This window comes from Sus scrofa, chromosome 5 (assembly GCF_000003025.6).
Source record: "Sus scrofa isolate TJ Tabasco breed Duroc chromosome 5, Sscrofa11.1, whole genome shotgun sequence".
NCBI classification, from domain to species: Eukaryota; Metazoa; Chordata; class Mammalia; order Artiodactyla; family Suidae; genus Sus; species Sus scrofa.
Window position 1 is genome coordinate 83,249,580 of NC_010447.5, and position 27,685 is coordinate 83,277,264.

Consider the following 27,685-nt stretch of genomic DNA (forward strand, 5'->3'; position numbering starts at 1 on the left):
GATTTACTTATTTATTGTGTTCTCAAGTTCTAACAGGGCGAAGATTTTTGTCTGTTTCATTCACTGCTGAATTCTTAGTGCTTAAGGAAGTGCCTGGCAGACAATGAGGGTGCAATAAATATTTGCTGAATGAATTAACTATCATCAAGATAGTATGATTTACATAATTAAAGTTATTTTGTTAGCAACAGATGATAGGGGTTTTCCCCCAAGTTCTGCATGATTCTAAAGAGAAAGCGTGCTCCATTAATCTACTGGTCCTCATACCTTCCAAATAATTGGAAGTCATTAATGTCATCCATGGTTTGACCCTGTGTCTGAAGGAAAAGATAAACTTCTTCTGGATGATCATGATTTCAAGATAGGTACCAAAGGGTCAATGATGAACATAAAATTCAAGACGAAATAAAGCTAGAATATGAAATGTGAATTTGTAAATTCGAAGGGAATTTTAAAGAAGGGAATCTCTTTAAGAAGAAATCATGTGGACTCAATACTGTACTTGGAAACCTTTCTGTGAATTGCTTTCTCTGGGCTAATGTGAAAGATGAGTTATAGAATATCAAAGACCCAGGGTGCCAAAGCAAGCACTTACCTGCTGGCTAATTCATTTTTAGGAAAGATGAGATTTGACTATGTCCTCACTTTTATCATGAATGGAAGAGACTCCTAGTTGTGTTTCTTGATTCTTAATGTTAAAAGAGGTAAGCATTTCCTCTCTCCTAAACTGTTCAATTATGGACCCTGTCTTTACCTATTTGGAAACAAAAGCTTCTGAGTCTATGAAACACATTTTCCATAACTGTTGGATACTATGATACAAGCTAATGAAGAAGATACTAATAATTCACAACATGTAGTTAGTGCTCATTATTTCAGGTGTGTATGGACTCACAGCAAAGCCCTTTTCTTTTCCACCTTGAACAAAGTTCTTTATTTTATGTATAAAAGGTTGAAGTACTTCCTGGAAGCTGCAATAACTATTAAAATTGCTGTCTTTCCATGGTGGCTATTTATGAAAACACTTGATTTAAATAAATGGTTTTTAAACCTGATAGTGCAGCAGAGATAGATTTATTATTCATATGAGGGACATTTTATTTTAATTATTTGTGACAGGAAAAGCTAATTGAGCTATAATTTCCTGCTGCCTCCAAGCAAGAGAGAACCTACAGAGATCCCCCCTCTTGCTGAGTTGGCTGAGGCTGGGAAGGGGGGGAACACAAAGCAGAATTTGGAGATGGAGTTAGCATCAAATTGTGTGCTTCTGCCAAGAAACTGGGCTGCAGAGAAAAGCTGCTTAGGAAGAAGATTCCAGAAAGAGGAAAACCAAGCTGTTGGTAGTGGATAGAGGACCTTAGGGAAGCTGCCACCAAGAGAAGAACTTGGGAGGGAGAAAGAGATGGTTAGATAAGTTTTTATGAAATTTTGCCATATGGTGGTATTGCCTTTTTCCCAATTGCTGTTTTCCCAGTATGCATTAAAATAAATACCTAGGTATTAGGAAAACTTTAAATTAAAACCAAACAAAATTATCTTATATACCACTAAAATCATTTGAGCTGTTCATCTAACATACTATGGTCCACTCTTACTACACAGCACAACTGCATACTAAAAGGCTCGAATTCTGGCAGCTAAATACTATAAAACAGATGATTTTTTAGCAGACATAAGGAGATTTGTCATCTCTTTAGTAATGTAATAATTTGGAAAAGTATTAGGCCTTTTGAGTTTTAACTCATAAGTCATAAAATGACACTGAAAAGATTTATACAAAAGAAGCCTCAGGAATGGAGAAGAGAATAGTTATGAAGCTTAAAATATAAATTTGTCGTTAATTGAACAAAGCTACTTAAATCTGATGGGAATAAAAACTTTGACAGAATCAGAATAGATCAGAGGAAGGACCTGTTCTTTCAGATCATGCGGCAAATTCAGATCTTTTCTTTCTTTACGTAAAACTTCTGAAACAGAATAAAAGATGAAGAAATGTTTAAGGGTAAAATAGTAAGGCACTATTAATGTTAAGAGAAGGATACAGAACTGTCTCCATAGAAACATAAAGAACAAGATTTATCACAGGTATTTGCAATGGGTATAGGAAAGATTTTTCAGGAACCCCACAAAAGTGGAAAAAACAACATATTTAATTCTGTTTGTTGCTCTGGGGGAAACTCCAACTGAAACAGTCTTTCAAGCAATCTGCTTCCACTTTCCTGAGAATGAGAACCTCCTCCCTTAAGGCCATACTCATCTCACTGTTTTTCTAATTCTCTTTTCGGAGACATTCCAGAAAAATATTGCTTCTGTTTTATAAATGCTCCAGAGGTGAGGCTAATCTAACAGACCTGGAAAAACCCTACTTATCTGAAGTGTCCCAAGATAAGCGTACAACCTTCACCAGACAAAGAAAAATCTGGATGTCAAACTTCCGAGATCTACCTTTCATCCTCAAAGAGCAGAATCAGACGCAAACATTTTTAATTGCCAACATGCGCTTCTTAACTATGAAAAGCACCAGAAGCCATGCACAATGTTTAGGGAAAATCTGTTACATAATCCAGCTGACAGGGCCAAGTTTTACACATGTGCAGGACATTTCTGGGTACACAACAATCCCCCTGTGGAATGTTATCAGGCCTGACTGGGCCTCTTGTACCTTCCGCAAAACTCCCCATGCAAAGGAGGAGGAAAGAGTCAAAGCACTGAGAAGGTAACCCTTGAGCTGGGAAACCTGATAAAAAACAACCTGAAAGTCTCTGAAAACTGCAATCACTTTGTTAAGTTCCAGCTGTTTGGGGCCAAGTCAGCCAGCCAGCCAGTTTCTGGTGTGCGAGGATATCCAAGCCCATTATATTTCCCAAAACGAAGAAAGGACCTCCTGAGCGGGGCGATGGCCTCTTACCCAAAGTTTTCTCTAATCCATGCAAATAGAAGCCTTCATTCACAGACAGAGAAGCAGCAGATGTAGGAAGTCAGTAAATGATAACACTTTGAAACAATCCATTTAATTGAGGTATTTTGATTCTGACAGAATCTTTTGGCATTAAAATGCTCTCAAAGGCAAACTGTGCTGAGAAAATCTAACTGCTGAAATATTCCCCACACACTGCAGATTGGCAAACTCTCACCAAATGAAACGTTCAGTTAGCATATTGATTTGCAGCTTATTTTTTAATTGCCTCGATATGAATAGATGCGTATTTATCTTTTTTATCGTTCAAGCAAACTACTTACCTCTTTCTCCATTTGTAATCCTTCTGCTCTAATGTTTCTTTCAAACACCTCTCTCTTTTCTGTCTGGGGGTTGGATTTTCTGTACACAAGAATGTAGTCAATTCGACACTTTCCGTCTCTGAAGTAAAGTCCATTTGATTTGTTTTTTTCTGGTATTGTCTGCATACAAAGAGAAAGGGACCAGCTTAAGACACTCAAAATTGAGTCTGGAGTAATACTGAAAAACAATTAAAACTAAATAAATTTTCCTTGTGTTTTATCAAAATTACACTCTTATTAATGAAAAATGTAAATAACAGGAAACAAAATAAAAATTGGAAAGAGTATTAAGTCTAATGGGAAAAACTTAGGACACCTAACAATACCAAATGTTGGCAAGGGTGTGGAGCAACTGAGAATTCTCACCTTCTACAGGTGAAAGTGAAAACTGATATGACAAACACACCAGCATCAGCATGTAAAATTGAATTATCTGTGTAACTAAAGAAATTCCTGACAAAACAACCAGGAGATGTGTATATGAATATTCATAGCAGCATTACTCTTAAGCATAGAAAAATTAAAAATGGGAATCAATGCAAATCAATGAAAGGCAATCAGAAAAATATAGAACTGTCATACAGTGGAGTATTATACAGTAATGAAAATGAACTATTAGGAATTCCCTTGTAGAACAGTAGCTTATGGCTCTGGTATTGTCACTGTAGTGGCTCAAGTTGCTAGTGAGGCATGGGTTTGATCACTGGCCTGGGAATGTCCACATGCTGCGGGTATGGCCAAAAATAAATAAATAAATAATAAAATAAAATGAACTATTGATGCATCTAATAGTAAGCAAAAAATCTTATAAACTGTGTTGACAAAAACAAGAACACAATTGCAGGAGACTTTACATTGTTTGATACTATTGTTTATAAAACACGAAGTAAAACCAATCTAAAAAAGGTTGCTAAGCAAGCACATGAAAAAATGCTCAACATTACTGATTATTAAAGAAATGCAAATCAAAACTACCATGAGATACCACCTCACTCCAGTCAGAATGGCCAACATTAATAAGTCCACAAATAACAAATGCTGGAGAGGGTGTGGAGAAAAGAAAACCCTTCTGTACTATTGGTGGGAATGTAAGCTGGTACAGCCACTATGGAGAACAGTATGGAGGTACCTTAAAAAACTATATGTAGAACTACCATATGACCCAGCAACCCCACTCTCGGGCATATATCTGGACAAATCTTTCCTTGAAAAAGACACATGCACCCGCATGTTCATTGCAGCACTATTCGCAATAGCCAAGACATGGAAACAACCCAGATGCCCATCGACAGATGATTGGATTTGGAAGATGTGGTGTAAATATACACAATGGAATACTACTCAGCCATAAAAAAGAACAGAATAATGCATTTGCAGCAACATGGATGGAACTAGAGACTCATACTGAGTGAAGTCAGAAAGAGAAAAGACAACTACCATATGGTATCACTTATATCTGGAATCTAATATATGGCACAAATAAACCTTTCCACAGAAAAGAAAATCCTGGACTTGGAGAATAGACTTGTGGTTGCCATGGGGGAGGGGGAGGGAGTGGGATGGATTGGGAGCTTGGGGTTAATAGAGGCAGACTATTGCCTTTGGAATGAATTAGCAATGAGATCCTGCTGTGTAGCATTGGGAACTATGTCTAGTCACTATGATGGAGCCTGATAATGCGAGAAAAAAGAATGTATACACGTATGTGTAACTGGGTCACAATGCTGTACAGTAGAAAATTGAAAGAACACTGTAAACAAGCTATAATGGAAAAAAATAAAAATCACTATATATATTTTAAAAATTCAATGCATAAAAGCTGGACAATGTTAATTCTTTCATTAATGACCATTTTTATTTTTTATTTTTTTTTAATTTTTAGAAGAACTTTAATATTCTCCCTTTTATATACATTAATATGAGACATCTTAGAAATGATTTGCATAATGCCAGTGGATCTAAATGGAACAGCCACTATTTAAAAAGGTGACAGATTTTAAAGGACATTACAGGTAATCTAGTATACTCCTTGAATTTACAGATTAGGAAATCAGTACTTAGATTTGTTATATTCACTTCATGGTTTAACGGCTAACTTTTCCGTTAACCCAGTACTTGTTTTCCTATACCTTGGATATTCTCATGAATGGGTTTGATCTTTTTTTTTTTTTTTTTTTTTTTTCCCACTGTACAGCAAGGGGGTCAGGTTATCCTTAGATGTATACATTGCAATTACAGTTTTTCCCCCACCCTTTCTTCTGTTGCAACATGAGTATCTAGACATAGTTCTCAATGCTATTCAGCAGGATCTCCTTGTAAATCTATTCTAAGTTGTGTCTGATAAGCCCAAGCTCCTGATCCCTCCCACTCCCTCCCCCTCCCATCAGGCAACCACAAGTCTCTTCTCCAAGTCCATGATTTCCTTTTCTGAGGAGATGTTAATTTGTGCTGGATATTAGATTCCAGTTATAAGTGATATCATATGGTATTTGTCTTTGTCTTTCTGGCTCATTTCACTCAGTAGGAGATTCTCTAGTTCCATCCATGTTGCTGCAAATGGCATTATGTCATCCTTTTTTATGGCTGAGTAGTATTCCATTGTGTATATATACCACATCTTCCGAATCCAATCATCTGTCGATGGACATTTGGATTGTTTCCATGTCCTGGCTATTGTGAATAGTGCTGCAATGAACATGCGGGTGCAAGTGTCTCTTTTAAGTAGAGCTTTGTCCGGATAGATGCCCAAGTTAATGACCATTTTTAAACAACTTTTTTCTATTAGACAGACTTCTGACAGACTGAATAGAGATCAAGGATAGTGTCTGCTCTACCACTTATAGATGCCTTCCTGACAGAAGGAAGTCACCCAACATTTCTCAGCCTCAGTTTCCTCCTTTGCAAATAGGGATGATTGTATATAGTTATAATGAAAAAATATATCTTAAAAAAAGTTGCTAAGGATATATACATATGTGTGTATATGTATGTGTGTATATATATATGTGTGTGTGTGTATATATATATATATATATATATAAACATGATTTTTAGAGAAAGAGCAAAAGAACACACAAAAATTCAGGAAGCTAGTTCATCTGGTAGGGAAGAGGGATTAGACTGCGAATAGTTTGATGGACTGAACAATACTCTAGTTCCGTGTTTCTCACATTTTTTGCCCACAATAAGAAAAATACTTTTCTTTGTGATATTTTGTATATAGTTGTGAACAATGCAGGAGTAAATCCACTTATAACTTATAGTCACAGGGGGCTTTCCGTATCTGTGTCTCCTCCACATCATGGATTCAAGCAACCACATATCACATAGTACTGTAGTACCTAATAGTGAAAAATATCCATGTATAGGTGGACCCATGCAGTTCAAACCCATGTTGTTCAAGGGTCAACTGCAGTGTAAACACACAAAAATTTGAGCTCACAGTATATATCAGTTTCCATATGGCAGTAAGAAGAAGGAAAACATGCTAGACCTCCAAGGCCACTGCTAAAATCCATATTCTTGCATAAAAGTGTCATGCATGCAACCTCATTCAAAAGGAAAATCTCAACTAAGTGGAATGGGAACAACATGTATCCTACCTGGTGAAGACATTTATAGTTAATGACCAATCCTCATTGACCATTTTTAACTTCTACCTTAAGAGGTACTCCAAAGTCTACTTGAGTAAACATTCTTAACAGCTCTTTGCCAGGCAAGGGAGTTTTCCTGTAGATTTAGCACACTAGCGTCTATCTGCAAAAACAGGGCTGTAACCAAGGCTTCAAGAGGAGGGTTAACATAGCCCAAGCCTTCTTCAGACTGTTTCCTTATCTATAAATTTAAGGGGATTAAACTAGCTGATTTTGAGGTGCCTTTCATGATTCTTCCTTTATGCCACATTATGGCATCCAAGTTTCTAAGTGAAGAGATGATAGAATGAGTTTAAAAAAAAAAAAAACACATAGGAGTTCCCACTGTGGCACAGTGGGTTAAGAATCTGTCTGTAGCAGCACAGGTCACTGCAGAGGCAAGTTGAATCCCTGGCCTAGGAACTTCCATATACCATGGGTGCAGGCATAAAGGAAAAAAAAAAAGGTTATACAATAAATTAATGACTCCGATTCTGTGTTCCTATTACCTAAACCTAGTGCATTTCCAAAGGAGATATTAAACTCTACTGGGACACAAGCTGAGCAACAGCGAATGCCTTTAACAAAATACTTTTTCTCCTCCCAAGCAACACATTAACAGATGGGTCTATTTACAATTGCAATGAGTTTCCAGATAACACAGGCAAATGAAAACTCAGAGAGGCTTCAGACCACAGCATTGACTGAGGTCTGGTCCCCTTTCTGCTACTATTCTACATGTTGGGAGATTTCAACAGGCAAGACCATCCTTGTAAAGATAACGTTTTACTAGTTAGTGACACCTAGAATATAGATCATTTTAAAATGATGGGTGGTTTTAAGAATATTCTTTGTATTTAAAAAAAAAAATGCCTTCAGGTAGAAGGGAAGTGCATGATCCTTCAAAGAAGTGCAGGTTGATTTAGGATCCGTGAAACATGCTAGACGCCCGGAGGATACCAGTGGAATGTAAGACCTGGTCCTTTTTTCCTCAGGAAACCACAGTTCAATGAATGATGACTTTAATCACTCCACTGGAACATGCTTCACAGGTTCCTGCCTGGGTCAAGAATCGTGGTTTTTAAAAAATCACATACTCTTACCTCTCCCCCTGCTTCCAATCTGCTAGCATCATCTGAAGTACTGGTCAGGTTTCCAGGGTGAAGGAGAGAATCGTCATCTTTGCAAGGGCTGTTGACAGCTTCTAATTCATCAAAAAGAATATTGACATCCTTGGCCACTAGAACCAGAGTAAATACATTACGAGTCGAATTAAGAATCTGGGATCTTAAAAGCAATACTAAAAATAAAGACATCTCCCTTTGGCTTCAGATGTTTTCATTGTTTCAATAACACCTTGAATGGTGGGTATATTACTTCCTAAGAGAAACAGATGTCAGATGTAAAACATGTTTAACCAGTGCCTTCATGAGCCAAGATTAAGGACAATGTGAAGCAAAGCACCTCCACAATAAAATTTGTCTTCCACGATAACAGGAGGTTTTGTGTTTGTTTAGCTTTCCTTCATATAGTTGTTTAGCATAAGGCTCTTTAAGACTTCTAAGAACTCATTCTGTGTTGGGAGATGGCCTAATTTTTTGTTTTCATTTAAATGCCGCACAACTTGCTAAGTGAGCCCATAAATGTGCCACTTGCCTAGTTCAATAGGAACTGTGATTTTATTCCTTCTTTGCTACTTCTTTAAGGACTAAGAGAGAAAAGCAGATGCGGTTATAAAGCATGCAGTTAGCTTTTTGCCTCTCTTCTTCCTCTAATCATGAATTGGAATCATGAAGTGAGCCACTCAGGGACCTCCATAAAGACTCTGGGTGCTAATATATCAATAGATACAGTACTGTATATAGAGTCCCAGATACAAGAATACCACATTCAAATGCACAGCATAGTACACCAGAAAGCAAAGTTCAGCACCAGGGGATGAGAAAATATAATGCCAGGTATATTTATTTATTCATTCATTTATTTTTTTATTCAAGTATATAGTTGATTTACAGTGTATCAGGGTACAGCAAAGTGATGCATATTTTTTCAGATTCTTTTCCATTATATGTTATTACAAGATACTGAATATAGTTCTCTGTGCTATACAATAGGTTCTTGTTGGTTATCTCTTTTTTATATATAGTGATCTATATCTGTTAATCCCAAATTTCCTTTTTTTTTTGCATACATCTCTATTTTATTTCCACATTTCCAATTTATCCCTCCACCAGCTTTCCCTTTGTTTTCTATGTCTGTGAGTCCATTTCTGTTGTGTAAATCAGTTTATTTGTATCACTTTTTTAGATTTCACATATAAGTGATACCATATGATATTCATCTTTCACTGTCTATCTTCTCTTAGTATGATCATGTCTAGGTCCATTCATTTGCTGCAAATGGCATTATTTCTTTTCTATAGCTGCGCAATATTCCACTGTACATATAGACAACATCTCCCTCATCCATTCATCTGTCAACGGACATTAAGATGCTTCCACATCTTGGTTGTTATAAGTAGTGTTACAATGAACACAGGGGTGCCTGAACCTTTTTGAATTGGGGTTTTTGCCTTTTCTAGATATACGTCCAAAATAGTGGGATTGATGGATCATGTGGTAGTTCTATTTTTTATTCTTAAGGAACCTCCATAATGTTCATGGTAGCTGCACCAATTCACATTCCCACTATCAATGCAGGAGGGTTCCCTCTTGTCCACAACCCTCTCCAGCATTTAGTATGTGCAGACTTTTGGATGATGGACATTCTAACTGGTATGAGGTGGTACACCATTGTATATTTGATTTGCATTTCTCTAATAATTAGTGACATGGAGCATCTCTTAATGTGCCTGTTGGCCATTGATGTATTATTTTGGGGTTTTTTTGGTCTTTTTTTTGTCATTTCTTGGGCCGCTCCCAGAGCGTATGGAGGTTCCCAGGCTAGGGGTTGAATTGGAGTTGTAGCCACTGGCCTACACAAGAGCCACAGCAATGCGGGATCCGAGCTGTGTCTGCAACCTACACCACAGCTCACGGCAACGCCGGATCCCTAACCCACTGAGCAAGCCCATGGTTTCCAATCAGATTTGTTAACCACTGAGCCACGATGGGAACTCCCATTGATGTATTCTTTGGACAAATGTCTATTTAGGTCTTCTGCTCATTTGTTTGACTGGGTTGTTTGTTTTTTATATTGAACTACATAAGCTGTTCTTATAGTTTGGAAATTAAACCCTTGCCAGTTACATCATTTGCAGATTTTCTCTCATTCCATAGGCTGTCTTTTTGTTTTGCCTGTGGTTTCCTTTGCTGTGAAAAAACTTCTAAGTTTAAAAAAGTCCTGTTTGTTTATTTTTGCTTTGGGGATCCCTTATTTACTGAGTCTGATTACTGACCAACATTGAAGTTCACTTTTTTCTTTGATGCTTTAAAAACAGCTCAAGATTTTTAACCTGTTAGAAGTTGCTGACCAGCATAATTCACAGGAAATTAAATGCTATTTCCCAGGCATATAAAAACCTATTCATTCTTCCATTTAAAAAAACTTCAGAGGTGTGCACACTATGTATCAGGCACACAGCTGTGTAAGGACTGTACCTTTGAGAAGTGATCTGTCTCCCTGCCCTTGCTAATAACAAAACAAATAATCAAAGAAATGTAAAGTGTGGTGAGTGCCATAAAGAACAGAGAGCTCTAGATATACAGAGAACACACACAGAGAGAATAAAGAAAATGTACTTAGATGAGGGGACCGGGATCTAAATCTGTATCCAGATTTGTGTGTGATTTTGCACAATTCATTTAACTGCAAGTTTTTCATTTGTAAAATAAAACAGGCATAGGAATAAAATGAACATTTATTGCTTACTGTGATAGGCTGAATCATGGCCCCTAAAGGTGATCTAATCCCTGTAATGCATGGATATGTCATCTTATAAAGGAAAAGGGACTTTCTTTTGTCTTTTTAGGCCATACCTGCAGCATATGTAGTTCCCAGGTTAGGGGCCCAAGCGGAGCTGTAGCTGCTGGGCTATACCACAGTCACAGCAAGGCGGGATCCAAGCCGCATCTGTGACTTATACCACAGCCCACGGCAATGCCAGATCCTTAACCCACTGAGCAAGGCCAGGGATTGAACCCCAGTCCTCATGGATACTAGTTGGGTTTCTTAACCAGTAAGGCATGACGGAACTCCGGAAGAGGGACTTTGCAGATGCAATTAAGTCAAGGATCTTAGGGGTGGGCGAATGTAATTACAAGAGAGGCGGGAGTGTCAGGATGAGAGAGAGATATTAAGAGATGTACTGCTGCTGGCTTTGGAAATGGAAGACAGGGTCACAAATCAAGGGATGCAGGGCCTTGGAGAAGACAGAAAAAGTCAAGTGAGCAGATTCCCCTCTAGGGCCTCTAGAAAGAACACTGTCTTGCTGACACCTGGATGACATCTGACCTCCAGAACTGTAAGATGAAAAATTGGTGTTGTTTTAAGTCACCAAGTCTGTGCTAATTTGTTATGGGAGCAAAAAGTAACTAATACACTTTCCAGAGGTCTTTAGGCCCTAAAGCCACAAAGGAAAAACATCATGGTCTTTTCATACAACCAAGGTCTAGGAGCATCTCCACTGGGCCAGGTACTCAAGGAGAAGCACTCACACTTTTAAGGAGCTACAGTATGTCATGGGACATGTCAAGGTCAAAGATAACTTCCCTGACAACTTTATGTAACGAAGCTGCCCCTCACCCAATTACTCTCCATCTCCTCTCTCTGCTCGTTTCCTTCACAGTATATTCCACAGTCTGTAATTATCTTATTCATTTGTTTACTTGTATGCTGGATGCCTACCCCATTAGCATATACATTCTGTAAGGGCAGGGACCATGTCTGTCTTGACTAGTAGACAGAGGTCTGGACATGGATTAAGCCCTCAACTCCTATTTGTTGAATGACAGAATGATCTCAAGGTGGTCAGTGCCTAATGACGTGGGAGAGCCCCCTCTTCTCCACCATTAATGGCTCTGGGACTTTGCATAGCTGTTTCTCCTAACACAATTCTTATCTACAAGCCAGGAGGCTCCACAGTTTCTACCAGATACTGATCAGATTTTTAAGGAGCTAGTGATGGCTTTTGAAGTAGATATATTGGTTCTATTTAACCAGTAGGATAAAAATATTATTTTTATAACATCAGAAGACCTTCTTCCTATTCCAAACTCTACTGCTTAGCTAAGTGAATCTATGCTCCTGTTTCCCCACTGGTGAGACAGGTACAGAAAACTTCTCTAAGGGTGGCTGAGATTACATAAGATAATGCACATGTTAGCAGGGTGGCCGACACAAAGCAGATCCACAAGAAATGTTGGTTTGTCGATTTTAGACTCTTAGGTTAGCACTACAGCATTATCAATCCAAAAAGGCAGAGGAAACGTTGACAAGTTGGAATGACTGCTCAGAGGGATACATTGGGATGGGATGTAAAATCAAGGGGGAATCCAAAGAGGATACTGAGATTCTTGTCTTGGTGACTAGCTCTCACTGAGGAGAAGCTCCTGGACACTCATCCATTGATCCATCCATAAGAACTTCCCCTATGCTTTTGCCAAGGAAAGAAAATAACCAGGTCATCTTCCACCAGTAACACCTTCTGGTATTGGTCTAATCTTTTCAAGAAAGCCCTATACCTACAGTTCCCAGCTGGAACCAAACTGTCACCCTGAAGGCATCTGGTATGGTTTGCAGGCACTTTTGATCTCTAGAGGTGGTGCTAGTTGTATTTAGTGGGAAGAAGCCAGGGATGCTGCTAAAAATCCTACAATGAACAGAATAGCCCTTACAACATAGAGTTCTCCAGCCCTAAATGTCAACAGTGCCGAGGCTGAGAAATTCTGCTCTATAGTAAAGGTCCAACTATTTGATTCTAGAAACACCCACTCACTAGGGAAAAGGGAGAGAAGCACTTTGCTGTCCTTACTGCTGCCCATCAGAATCACTGTCTGGAAGTCATTATGAGACTCATGCCACCTGGGTCCTCAAGGGAAATCAGTGTGTTATGGAGATCTGATTTTTGGAGAATGAGTGATAGGAAGACACCGTTATCACCTGGCAGCCTCTCAAGAGCCTCAGCAGAGATTAGAAATGTGGAAATGTCAGAAAATGCTCAGCTGAATATGTAGTCAGTAAGAAGACTGTGGACCATGTAAACACTCCACAGAAGACAGAGAAACACATACCCTTCACTAATATTTCACCATTGTTACTGATGAATCAGCTTTAACTACAACGTAAGTTTTAAGAACTCACATTCTCTTCTTTAAGAAGAAAACAAACCCCCAACTCTGAAGTTAACCAATTTTCAGAAATCTGTTTATTCAGCCAGTATTTTCTGAGCACCCACCCTGGCCAGACACTGTGCTGGGCCAGGAACTGGGGCTCAAGTACTGGACACGGCCTCATGTACTGGACACAGCCGGCAAGGTCCCTGCCCCTATAGAGCTCATTGTCCAATGTGGAAGCCGGACCTCTCCCTCGTCTAGTACAAACGTGACAAACATCTTCTCCATCCAAACAAGGTCACTTGTTCATAGATCCCATCACCTCCTTTACACTTTTTCTCAAATAAAATGTGTTGGATCATTATTTGCCTGGTAGAATTCTGTGATTAGGCTCATTAAATAAGAAGGAGAGCCAAATATTCTGAGTCAATTAAGAATGACAAGAAGGGAGGTCCTGTCATGGCTCAGTGGTTAATGAACCCAACTAGTAGCCATGAGGATGCGAGTTCAATCCCTGGCCTCGCTCAGTGGGTTAAGGATCTGTCAGTGGCATGCGCTGTGGTGTATGTCGCAGATGCAGCTCAGATCCTGAGTTGCTGTGGCTGTGTGTAGCCTAGGCCTGCAGCTATAGTCTCATTTGACCCCAGCCTAGGAACCCCCATATGCCACAGGCTCCCAAAACAGACAAAAAATTTTTAAAAAATAAAGAAAGAATGAAAAGAGGGAGAGAGAATGCAAATGTTTCAGGCAACCCAAGTACAGACCTGCATTGTATTCAGACTCAGGAAGGGCTGTGTGTGCAGAACTGGGCAGCTGACTCCAGGTAAAAGGATATCACACGTTTGGGAAAGCAAGGGAGATACCCAAATGATTCTCTTATACAAAAAAAAAAAAAAAAAAAAAAAAAAAAAAGAAAAAAGAAAAGGCACTCAGCCTAAACAGACCCAGGAACAAAACAGCAGAGACTCGGCATTTAACAACTGAACAAGGGTCAAGAAACTCAAATTACCTGGGAGACCAAAAATCAGCTACAAACACTGAGGAAAGCAACAGAGTCAGCACAGAAAAGCTACTTTCCAAGGGTTAGCTTGTTATCCTCTCTCAGAATGGAGGCAGAACGGAGAAGTCAGGATGCAGGGAAATCCTGACATTGTTTGTGGAATGAGAAGGCAATTCTACCACAGCGGGACTGAACCTCTTCACCAAATATTTGCATCTATTTCAATTACTCCTTTCATGAAAATCATTCAGGATGTCAGTTATTTATTACTCATTCTCTTGGGAGAAGAGACTACAAATAATACTGTAAGGGCTCAACCGAATGATGAATTGCTTATCTTCTGCCATGGGTTCACTAAACCAATATTTAGCTTAGGTGCTAGAGGTATAAACATGACATACACATGAATGGGAAGCCTCGTACTTCCTGACGAGGATGAAATTGAGGAATCAGTACTATAAAGGCAATGAAAAAAAATAGCAAATGTTTATTTTAGACTGTTTTAGTAACAGTCTAAAAGAGAGTAAGAAATAAAACCAGAAAATCAAATAGTTTGACTCACTACTTTAAAAAAAAAAATTCTCTATTTTCTAAATGTGTCAGAATAGCCCCACTTTGGCATTATAATACAGGAGTACTTTAATCTCAGTACTTTCTGATGCACAGGAAATAAAGTGAAATTATAGGTCACTGAAGAAGCCATGAAAGGACTGTTCAGTATGATCCAAGTATCTATATTTGTTCTCCGGCGTACCAGTTCATGATACTATTTTTGTCCTGAGTTCCAAATTAACACAGCTGATGCTCAGAATTCTGAAAGTATTACATAGTGACCTCAAAGCCTCATTAGAAAATGCACGGGAAAAAAAAGGACACCTTCAGGAATAATTTAGAATGCAAAAAAAAAAAAAAAAAAAGAGAGAGAGAGAGAGCTTGGTCCTGTCTCAATTTGAATACTTATCAGTGGCATATGGAGTTCCCAGGCCAGGGATCAGATACCACTGGCAGTTGTGACCTACAACGCAGCTTTGGCAATGCTGGATCCATAATCCACTGTGCCGGGCCAGGGATTGAACCTGCATCCCAGCGCTGCCAAGATGCCACAGATCCCACTGCAACACAGCGGGAAATACCTGGCTGTTTTATAACAAGTTCATTTTACACCTAGGCTCCCTTTCAGATGAAGGTCCAAAGTAGCTCCAAATTTGATGCCTTGGGTAGCAAACGGGAGGGGCTCAATGCCCACTTTAAAATAAATAAAAGCTAATTGTAAGACTCTATCAATTGTTATTTTTTTCTTATTCTAATTATCTCAGTGCCATTGCTTGAAAGAATCTGTTTTTCTCTCAAATTCAGAGATGAAACAAGAAGGAAGTGGGAAGGGACTACAGTTTATTCTGGTGTCTGTCATTCTCAGGACACCTTATGAGCCAGGTAGTACGTGAAAGAAGCCAGGTTTCAGAGATGCTAATATGGTCACACAACCAATAAGTGACAGAGATGAATTCTAACCCAGTGCTGACTCCCCCCCAGGCTCCTTGTTTTTGTGGAAAGCATTCTACTGTTCTTAAATCATGTCTGGCTACCCAAAACAGGAAGTCATTTAACCAGCAAACAAATCTCTTGTTGCAGTTTTTACATTTGTCTGAATAAAGCTAGACTTTACATCTGCAGCCTGACAAGTCTGGCACTTCTTAAAATTTAACAAATAGATCAAATTAGATGTTTTTAAAAATTCAGGAAAACACACAGACTCAGCACAGCTTTGAGCACTTTAGGCATTTTAAAAACCAAACACTGCTTAGCATTTATATGATACTCTCAAGCCTAGGACCCTCTAGATGTTCATTACTCTTCAGATGGGTCTGATAACATCCCTAAAGCAGTACAAATCAGGAAAAAAAATTGGGGGGAGGATGCTAATTTAGAAAACTCAAAATAGATAAAGTAATTGGAAAGGGCATATATCTTTCCTTTAGCTGGCTTTATTCCTTTCCAACAGGCCAGTGGTTTTCAAAGTGTGTTCCTTGGAAACCCAGGATTCTTTTGAGGAACTTCGGGGGCCATGGAAGGGGAAAAGAGGACACTGAGTGGGCAAAGTCCATACCTTTTATCCCCGCCTATTCCAAACAGCAGTTATCTGCTTTATATAAGAGATTACCTGTAAAAATATACTTGGGGACAAACCAACAGATCCTACTGCTTTAAAAAGTTTGGAAACGTTCACTAGTTTGCTATGGCAACAATGAAATGGGTATGTTAACATACCCCCAACTAAAAATTGGGGTAAGAAAGCTGGGGTTCTAATGTTTAAAGAGGTCTGAGAGCGTTTTTTGTTTAGTTTAGTTTTGTTTTTCTGCTGTGGCACGTTTACCCAAAATACTTTGAGACTCAAAATGAGTCTTTTAAAAAAAAAGTCATGATACTGTTAAAATGTGTGGTTATTTAAAAGTTATTGCACTGTCATTTCCTGATTCAGTAAATGATGCTGTTTATAAAACAGAGCATAGATGATGGCATGGAGTCTCCACAATGCCCCAGGGGGCCAAGATCATTAACTTGTTCCCAGGACAGCATGTCTCTCACAAAGAGTTTCTCTTGCAACTATTCCATTCTAGAGAAAAGGTAGACACGTGGGTCACTTCTATAACAAGATAGATAATAACCGCACCTCGTACAACCTTGGGAATGATATTTAGAGAACTGTGTACCTAATCCAAGCTTTGCTCAATAGCCTTGGCTCCCTTTCCATGAAAGAAACGAGGTCAGTGAAGTTTCTAAAAGTCTACTGACCATAATAGCCCCTTCTTTGGAAAGAGCGTGAACTCTGGATTTAGAAAAACCTAGGTTCAAACACTAGTCTTCCCACTTACTGACTATGAGATTGGGTGACTTCACTTGTCCAAGCTTTAATTTATCTTTTAAATGGGGATAATATAATCTACCACAGAGCATAGTTGAGAGGAATGATGGTTGCAGCCAGCACATCCACTGTGCTTACCGTGTGTCAGGCACTGAGGGCTCTATGTGGATTGTCTACCTCCATGTTACAGATGTGGAAATTATGGCAAAGAGAGTTTAAGACTAGGTAATATAATTTAGGTAAAAAGTCAACCACAGAGTTGCCAGACAAGATGGTGTTCATGCCAATCCCTCCCTCGCCCACCTTCCCCTTTGAAACAGCATGGCCAGATGAATTAAAAATAAGGTTAGAAATCGGGGCTCAAGAAACTGGATTCAAAATGTCTCACTGGATGTCACTGAGAAGTGACTGAGTCTCCTCCACCACCAAGGCACAGAGCACCACAAATGTGGGAGTAGCTATAAGATTACACAGGTACACGTGCAGGCACGAAGGGTCAGACTGTAGGGTAACAGTGATCCAATAATCCTTCTAACCTCCAAGATCTCCTTTCAAACACTCTGCTCTTTGCCCGCCTTCTGTCCACAGCCCATTAGAACCTAATGGACTATAACACAATAAAGTCTGCCAGGGTATTAATGCCACTTAACGGTCCCCAGAGTCTATATGGTCAGCCATCTGCAGGTTTCGCATTAGAAGAGTCAACCAACACATCCACAGATGATAGTTTAATTTTGGTCATTGCTAATATCCCCACTCTACTGCACATATCCAGGACTGCACAAAGGTTCCAGAAGTTTTGTAAACAGCAGAACATTTAAAGAGACAACTCTGGTCTCCAAGTCACACTGACTACTGCTGAACTGCCCTCTTTTGCATGTCCATGGGGGAATTCATTCACTAACAAAAATTTACTGAGTAGCTGCTATACTCCATACTCTGCTCAAGGTACTGGGTCCACAATGAAGAAGATAAGATTGTTGCCTTCTTAGAACCTCCCAAGTTCCCAGAAGCTTGAAGGATCTGTTCCTTCCCCAGGCTGGAGAATCTCAGCCACAGCTGGCGGTTCAGGTGGCTCAGATACAGTCCCCCAGACACACAACACAGCCCTTCTTTTTCCTTCCACCCACCCACAGGAAGCCATGCTACCACTACAGGATGCTCCAAGGGAGCTGCTCCTAAGAACTTCCTCCTTTCTCTCTTTCTTCTCCTATCTAATCTCCAGCATTCAGAAGCCTAGGATTTCAGAGAAAGGCAGGAACTTTAGGTAACACAAAACTCTGCTGAAACAAAGGTGTTCAAGGGACCTGGCTGCTATCCTGGGATGGGGGGTGAAGGATGAGGAAAGAAAGGGAGGGAAAAATAACATCAAGGAAAACACACACATACACACACATCCCCTTACTTTATACTGCCACATATAAATGCTTTTGTCCTAGAAAGCAACTGATTGTTTTCATTTTGAACAACAGAACAAAATGTGATCTGTGATCTGTTTTTACTTTTCATGAATTAAAATGTTCATCATTGCTTTAAAGTATTATGCCCAGCACAACACCTGGCATGTGACAGGTGAGATGGATAAACGAATGGATGGATAAAATAACTCTTTCCTTCCTTGTAAGCTATACATCTACATGGGGCGGGGGGGGAGTTGAAAAACAGCTTATGGGTGGTTAGCGTGCTGAGATACCTCTGACCAGACGAAGGGCATAAGTAATGTAGGAAAAAATGTAAATGTGTTTTACCATGTAGACACCTGGCGGAGGAATTCTTGCATCCAGATGTAACAATGTAAGAAGAAAACTGAAAATTCAAAGTAGTTCACTTCTTTCCTCATCATTTTTATTTCACTTTTTATTTAGCAGAACAAGGGCTGGCAGACAATGAAATAGTGACTCTAGTGACTCTATCACATATTAATCATATAGCTTGGGAAGATATAATCAGTTTTTTCACCTTTAAAATAGACCATAATGGGTATGGGAGATCACGTGCCAGAATGGTGGTAAGACACTCAAGAAATATTTGTAACACACACACACACACACACACACACTTACTTCTATCCAATCTAGAAGTTCATACATAGATATATCCACAAAATTCTACAAAACAGTGAAATCTTTCCATCATTCTGCTAATCTTAATAAAAATATTTGTAGGAGAGAAGGAATTTTACTAATGTTCAAATACTGTATTTTTTACATTTTTTATATGTTGGTCTCTCAAAGCTTTCTATAAACAAGAAGCTAAAGCCCAGTCCCTTGAAGAACCAAACTATGAATTTTTAATATGAAATTTCAATGGACTGGTTAAACATTTGAATCACATATTGAACCACATTAGAGATTGAAGGTAAATAAATGGCCCAAATCTGTCTTACCAGAGATGACCCCGACTGTGTGGGCAGGTTCCCAGACATATTTAGCATAAAACTTGTTTTTTCACAAGAAAATAAATTCTAGCATATTCTTAAGTCCATTGAAAAACTTGATTTGCATTTTAAAGGGAACTGATAGTTCCTTTTTCCTATTTTGAAATTTCAATATTAAAGTCCCATAGAATGTATACTCTTCTACTTGTTCATAAAGAGGTCATCATTCTAAACTATAAAACATTAACATTATATACAAATTGTTTTTACTAAGATACACTAACAAAAATTGCTATAAAAACAGTCTTATAAACATCTAGTTCATTGTAGAAATTCATTCAGCCCTAAAAAATCTAAGTTCAACTCCTGCACTTGCACAGAAGCAAACTTGTAACATCTGTTTTAAAAATATCCTTTCAGCATGGTATAATCATCTTTCGAATCAAATGAAGTAATTATGTAATTTTATAACTTTCCATGAAAAGTTATTTTCTCTCCAATGTCTACTATTTTGATTTTTATTCTCCTAGGGAAATTTTTTTCTCTGTTTGTCAGTAACCTGGTATGAAGGGAATTCCCATCCAGAGTAAATAGTTGATTCTCTCATATCCTTCATTAAATATTTCTGTCAGAAATAGTCTCATCTTCAATGTTGGGATCCTTCACCTCAGTGTTTACTGAACACATTCATAAAGGAATTAAAGGAAGCATAGAAGACCCTTCATTCTACCCTGGTCTCCATTATTTATGATATTACATGGCACTTAGGTTTTGCCCCCAACCCCCCACCCAAGCTGTAAAGTAGAGATATGAATTATAAGGTCAGGAGGGTAGTGTAATGACAAAAGGAGATAACTAGTACAAAAATGCTTAAAATTGCTCATAAGAAAATATAGAAATACAAATATATATATAATCTAGAAATATATTTCATTGTGCAGAAATGCAATGTTATAAAACTACAAGTAGCAAAAATCGCAGTAGTTCTTTACGCAGATGCTCTTCAGAGCTAAACTGCTCAAATCCAATGTTACACGATACTGCTTAATATTAAAAGAAGAGTATTACTATTTAGAATTAGAACTCCATCAGTGAAACACAATCTCCATGACTTAATGTGTGATGTTGGGTTGTATCACCCATCCTCAATGCTAAATCTGTAATTTGAGCAAATGTATTGATTATGATAAAGTTCTCAGTGAAAACTATAAAACACAAAGTAGTGTAAGAAGAGTAAACCTTGATTAATCAAAATGCTTGGAAAAGAGGAATTTACTTCTCAGTCACAGCCCAGTATCTGTGACTCCAGATATCCTTTTTGGAGAATCAATTCCTGATTTTGGCTTACTGGGTCACTATTTACTTCTTACCACTAATATCTGAGTGAAGGAATACTACTCTGGTTTCTTTGATTTTGATTCAAAGTTTTTCTTTGATTTTGATTAATCAAGGTATCTGAAAAATTATAATATCTAGGGACTTATCAAATATTAAAGGATACTAAATATACAGCATTTATAATCCTCCGTGTTTTCCCACCAGGCTTCTTCAAAGACCCCAAAACAATGTGGTTCAGTTTCACAAATTACACCAGCATTTTGCTAACCATCTCCCTGGTCTCAAAATTATTTTACGTAGCATCTCTTTTAAGACATCTTTTTTTTTTTTTTTTAAGCTTGGCATCTAAGTTTTTACTGCCCCTCCCAAGTTTTATAATATAGTTTCTCTCTGGTGAATTTAAAATGTGAGTGAAACTTACTTTCTTGTATTGCATTAAGAATCTCTGAAAAGTCCACATCACTCTTTGGGCCGTCAGGTAGTATTTGCATATCCAGCTGGTAGCCTTGCAAATCCACACCTCCTTCTAGAGAAATGAAAGATATTCATGGAGTTTGCACTGGTTATCAGAGAGCCCAGCATCAGGGTCCCAAGGAGAAGCAATGTCAAAATTTAAAATGAAACAGCCAGCTGGTTTGCCCATGATCCTTCCTCTTGGACAAAATGACTTTTAAAAAATGAGGCACATTACCAGCCATTGGCTCCTTATGGGACCAAAAAAGTTTAATTGTATTTCCAAGGCAAAAATAAAGCAATTATTTTATTAAAATACCATATACTTCATAGCATTTATGGATGATTTCCTAGGTGCAGAATAACATGTGAACCTCCATCCAAGGACATTTAAAATTATTCTTAACGTAACTGAAAAGTGATGCTCAACACACTTTATGAAACCATCTTCCTTAAAATTCTAATAATTTACTCTAAGAGAAAGGATTTAATATTCCTGCTATCACAGAAAAAGAAATCAATTTTTCCCCCTCATAGTTGGACTTCCCTGCTATATCATTTATTTTTCAATTATACCAGAATACTTTAATTTATTCTATGAAGTAATTAAGGCTCTTGTATTGAGTTTGCCTGATGTATTTTAGGTGTGTTGTTAAAAAAAGGGGTTTCTTTTATGCTGTTCTACACAACTATAGAACATTTAGGAAGGTCAAAGAAACCAAGGTATCTAGCTTTATCATGAATCATAACAAGCCTCTAAATGTTTCTCACATAATGAGTTAGAACATCTCCAGTTTGATTACCAGCCGTAATAATTTATGAAAGCAACACCGGCATTTCTCTAGAAACTAACCTGTTATTGAGGAATGAAAAGGAATCCATATGTCAATTACTTGGAACCAGCATGCATTTATATGACTGTCAAGCACTGCAAACACAGCAGTCAGTTTTTCCACGTATGCATGCAGTTGCCTCATTGAGAAGTCTGAAGTTATCTACGCTTTTCAATAGAACAGAACGAAGATGACTTCCTGCTAGCCCAGAATTAAAAATATGTTATTTGCCTGCCTCCCCCGCCCCCCTCCCCGTGGCCAACTAACTTGAATGATAGGTATGTTTTTCAACTTCTATTAAGGCTAGTTATCTTTGTCATATTCAATAACCAAAGACCTCACAATGACATCTACATTAAAAAAAAAAATTCAATACTACCTATTAGCCAGGCTCCATGCTATATACTTTATTATCTCATTTAGTCTTTAACTTTGAAAAGAAAGTGCAGTGATAAGAAGTAATTTATCCAAAAAAAGCTACTAAGTTATGAAGACACTGTACCAATGCATGCTCTTAACTAGTCTTTAATACCATTCATATCCAAGCAGACATAAATATAGAATGTTAGAAATAATAAAAGTGGATTTACCAATACTCTGGGATTTCAGACCAGGACAAAAGTTATTACCTAACCTAAAAATCAAATGATTTCTTAAACAGACTAATAAATAGAAGCCCAATTTATTTACTTGTTGTTTGCCAAGAGGAGTTCATAAATTCATGTAGAAGTAGCCATGACCACTAAATACCATTTTAATAACTAAAATTCTACAATTTTAATAACTTTTTTGTTAGAGGACAGTATAGGAACATAAGATATCACAAAAGAAGCAACATAAAGGAGGCATTCAGGTCATCAAAGACTGTCTTTGAAGATGGAATATGGAAAAGTGAAGAAAATAGATACAAGGATGCAGATAAGTATATAAACCATACCCTTTTACATGACTAGAAAAGAGAGGAAGGAAGAAAATACTCCAATGAGTATAGAAGTTCTCTCAGCTGTGAAATAATGGGTATGCTTCATTTTATTTTATTTTTATTTTTTGTGCTTTTTACGGCCACACCCAGGGTATATGGAGGTTCCCAGGCTAGGGGTCCAATAGGAGCTCTAGCCACTGGCCTATGCCAGAGCCACAGCAATGCCAGAACTGAGTCGAGTCTGCGGCCTACACCACAGCTCACAGCAACGCCAGATCCGAGGCCAGGAATCGAACTCGCAACCTCACGGTTCCTAGTCAGATTCATTAACCACTGAGCCACAACAGGAACTCCCAACATTCTCTTCTTAGTAAACATTAAAATCCTATTTAGAATCCCTAAAATATAAGGCAGTTTTCTTCCTCTACACTAGAAATAGAAAATACACTTTCACAATGTATAATAAGGGTCTGGCAACAAGTCATCCACTAAAGTCTAAGATGACAAAGTAGGATACTCTGTAAAAGAAGGACTTTTGTAAACTCCTCTAAACGAAGAGTGAGCACTGTGCAAAAAAACTTACAAGTGAATCCTTCAAGGTGATAATCTTCACTTTTAGCACATACAGCCCAAGTGAAAAAGACCCGAATAACTTCAATATACGAAAAAAGTTGTGTGTCTGCTTTGGACTCTGATATTCGGTTATTTCTTGTTATCCCTGCAGAGTTGGTGTGGTTTCTAAAAAGTTAAGAATCAGACTATTTACTATAGTCATGGATGTCTCTGACTTTGAGTCACGACACAAAGCTTTTCTATAGCTGAGTAGTATTCCATTGTATATTATAAAACACTTCTTTACCCTTTCATCTGTCTATGGACAGTCAGGTTGTTTCCTTGTCTTGGCTATTGTGATGGAGCTGCTATGAACATAGGTGTGCATGTTATCTTTTTGAATTGTTGTTTTGTCTGGGTATATGCCCAGGACTGAGATTGCTGGATCATAAGGTACTTTTATATTTAGTTTTCTGGGGATCATCCATACTGTTTTCCATAGTGGTTGTACCAATATATATTCCCACTAACAGTGCAGGAGGGTTTTCTTTTCTCCACACCACTTCCAGCATTTGCTATTTGCAGACTTGTTAAGGATGGCCATTCTGACCAGTATGAGGTTGTACCTCACTGCAGTTTTGATTTGCCTTTCTCTGATAATTAGTGATGTTGAGCATCTTTTCATGTGCCTACTGGCCATCCATATGCCTTCTTTTGAGAAATGTCTAGATCTTCTACCAATTTATTTTTATTTTTGTTGTTCTGAGTAATTTTTAAAATTCAAAAATAGCTACAAAATTCATGTGCTTTCCAAATTTGCCTCTAGCTTTCCTCACACTTGATTGATAGCAGTGATTATGTTCAAATCTTGTGATCTGTAGTATGGGTAAAGTTGAAAGTAGTTTCAATAAAAAGTAACCTTGATAATTGCACTTGCATTTAATAAAACATCTTTAGCAGAACACCTTTTTTTTTTTTTGGTCTTTTTAGGGTCCCATCTGCAGCATATGGAGGTTCCCAAGCTAGGGGTGGAATCAGAGCTGTAGCTGCTGGCCTACACCACAGTCATAGCAATGCAGGATCCAAGCCACATTTGCAGCCTACACCACAGCTCAAGGCAACACCAGACCGTTAACACACTAAGCAAGGCCAGGGGTCCAACGTGTGTCCTCGTGGATGCTAGTCAGATTTGTTTCTGCTGAGCCATGATGGAAACTCCAGAACAAACACCTTAAAAATTCATTTTAAAAAATTCATTTTAGATCTGCACCTTGCTCACATGGATTTTAGTTAAATACTTACACAAAAGGAACAGCCCCCCAAAAGAAGGATTCAAATGTGAGTTTCTCAATTAGCAAATATATCATTGCCTCTCCCATCCCATCTGTCTATAGAAATCCCTTTCTACTTTTGTTTATTATTATTAAAGCACAGTTGATTTACAATGTTTTATCAAATTCTGTTGTACAATAAAGTGACCCGATCACACACATTTCCCTGTGCTGTACAGTAGGGTCCCTTGCCCATCCATTCCAAATACAACAGTTTGCATTAAAAAAACCCCCAAAATGCCCATCCATCCACGGCCAGTCCTAAATGCTCTGCTTCAAGCATTACTTGATCTTAACAAGTAAACACTATTTTCCACCCAATGCACCCAATAGCGCTATCTATATTTTATCTTTTTTATAGTACATGTTCTCCACCAAAAACTAGGTAATGTACCTAAAACAATATGAAGTAGACACAGAAAAATGTGAGTCTTTAAATCCTCTCTGTCTAGATGTCTTACTTATCTCTAGCAGCTCCAGGTAGACTGTACATGATGCAGGCCTGGCTCCAAACTGCACCCATCTTTTCATCTCCTACAGAACCTAGGACAAAGCCTTGAGCCTATCAGTTGCTCCTTTAATGCTCTTTTGCCAAAATTTCACATTACTAGCAACAACAGTGGATACAGACTAAGAAAATGTCCCAGGTTTCCTTTCAAGTCCACAATTTCAACATTTCTTAATAAGTTATCTATAGGCAACTATGAAAACGTATTCTAGATCATATATCTGTTCTTTGTAAATTTTTTTTTCCTTTTTTATATGGAAGTTCCTGGGCTAGGGGTCAAATTGGAGCTACAGCTGCAGGCCTACACAGCCACAGCAACACCAGAGCCAAGCCGCATCTGTGACCTACGCCAGATCCTTAACCCACTGAATGAGGCCAGGGATCGAACCTGCATTCTCATGGACACTATGTCAGGTTCTTAATTTGCTGAACCACAATGGAAACTACATAAAATCTTTTTAAAATTTTGTCAAATAATAAAGAAATCTTAAAGTACCAACGAGCTTAAAATGAAAGTCAGCAGTGGCCAACTCTACCTCTTTTTCAACGTCAGTCTTAGCCCCTAAGCCCAACCACTTAAGAGTTTCTTTTTACTTTTTTGGAATCCCTCCATGTGTGTATCCCACATGATCAGTTTTATACAGATGACCCTTGAACAACTCAGTTTTGAACTGCCCAAGTCCACTTAAACAGGAATATTTTTCAATAGTAAATACTATAGTAATAACCAGTCCATGGTTGGTTGAATCCATAGATGCAGAGAAAACTCAGATTGGGAGTGCTGACTATAAATTAAACACAGATTAACTGCCTACCCTCCACTGATTAATTGTATCATTTCATTTTCTGCTATGATACAAAGATAAATAACTTTATTTACTGCCATTCCCTCTAGTCCCCCCACCCGCCCATCAAATCATTATTACCAGTTATTCTACTATGTTAGTTTAGTAGCTTTAAATAAATTACTTAAAATTCCATTTTTGATGATGGGATCAAGATGGTGGAGGAGCAGGACGTGGAGCTCACCTCCTCCTGCAAAAACATTAAAAATACATCTACAAATGGAACAATTCACATAAAACATCTATTGAACATGGGCAGAAGACCTCAGACTTCTGAAAGGGCAAGAAAACCCCTATGAAACTAGGCATGACAAAAGGAGAAAGAAAAAGAGAGAGAGAGAAAGGAAATGGGATAGGGCCTGCACCCCAGGGAGGGAGCTGTGAAGGACAAAAGGTTCCCACATCCTGGGAAGTCCTTTCACCCACAGGGAGATCATCCTGGATTGGGGGGGAGGGTGGAGCCTAGGAGGAGAGTGCAGCAACTGGTTTGCAGAATCCAAAACAGAGAGTGACCAGCACAGAAAGTCAGCATCACCGCCCTGTGCTTGCTCCCAAGCCTGAGATGCTTGTCTGAGTGGGTGGGGGCTAGGATCTCAAGCTCAGGTTTCATAAGTCAGACCCAGAGAGAGGACTGGAGTTGGCTATGCAGAGACCGGACTGTGACAACTGAGAGTGTATGTTGAAGAAACCTAGGGGGTGGGGGGCATGCAAGGAGAGGGGCAGGATTGCCCTAAGAGCTTCTTCTAAGCTCTCTCAAAAAATAGGTCACTGCCAACAGGAGGTCTGAGGGTGGGCATGAGCCTCCTGGCATATATCTGGAGAAAACCCTAATTCAAAAAGATACATGCACCCCAATGTTCCCTGCAGCTCTATTTACAATAGCTAAGACGTGGAAGCCAACTAAATGTCCATCAGTAAAGAAGATGTGAGAATATACTGAGTAGTTGTAAGGACCCAATTCTAAACTAGGTCCTGATTATAGTAGGCGGATATTTCTCAGGTCGAAAATGGAAATAACCCCACTCAACTGGTAATGGCTGACCTTCAACAAAATTACTTCCATCTTTCCCAGGACTTCCAAGATAGTGATCTCCTAAATTACAAAGAATGCCTACACCAAGACTTCCAAAGAGGGCCTGGAAATCAGAGCTGCTTTTGTGCGGGAGTGAAGGCAGGGCTTCATGGGGGTCTTCCAATCTCCTAGATGCTGAGGTCTGTTGCTATGACAACAGAGACTTGCAGAGGAAGGGAAAGAGAAACTCCTGGTTAGAAGGGGTTACAGAATAGAAACCACAATACTTTCAGCATCACTATAATGTCATTTACTCTCTTAACTTGCATGATACATTTATAGAAGGACTTGAATGTATGAAAGAGAATGGCCTTGAAAGACAACAAGCCTCATGAGAGCTAGGGCTCTCTATCCATCTTGTGCATCAGCCTCCTACTTCTAACTCAGGGAGTTAAGTAAGAATAGTAT

The 27,685-nt window shown here is 38.6% G+C and overlaps 1 protein-coding gene across 8 annotated transcripts in view; it reads right to left on the reverse strand.

The window, feature by feature from the left end:
• The window catches only part of ANO4 (anoctamin 4), a 437,454-nt gene that overhangs the window by 197,510 nt on the left and 212,259 nt on the right, over nt 1-27,685 (reverse strand). For 6 of the 8 annotated variants that reach the window (XM_021092697.1, XM_021092698.1, XM_013998028.2 and 3 more), the window contains 3 exons: nt 21,183-21,287; nt 8,015-8,151; nt 3,241-3,399 (listed from right to left, as the gene is read on the reverse strand). In XM_021092697.1, coding sequence (XP_020948356.1) covers nt 3,241-3,399; nt 8,015-8,151; nt 21,183-21,287 — 401 coding nt within the window. The remainder of the gene's footprint in view (nt 1-3,240; nt 3,400-8,014; nt 8,152-21,182; nt 21,288-27,685) is intronic. The other 2 variants (XM_021092699.1, XM_021092703.1) reach the window with 1 other exon arrangement.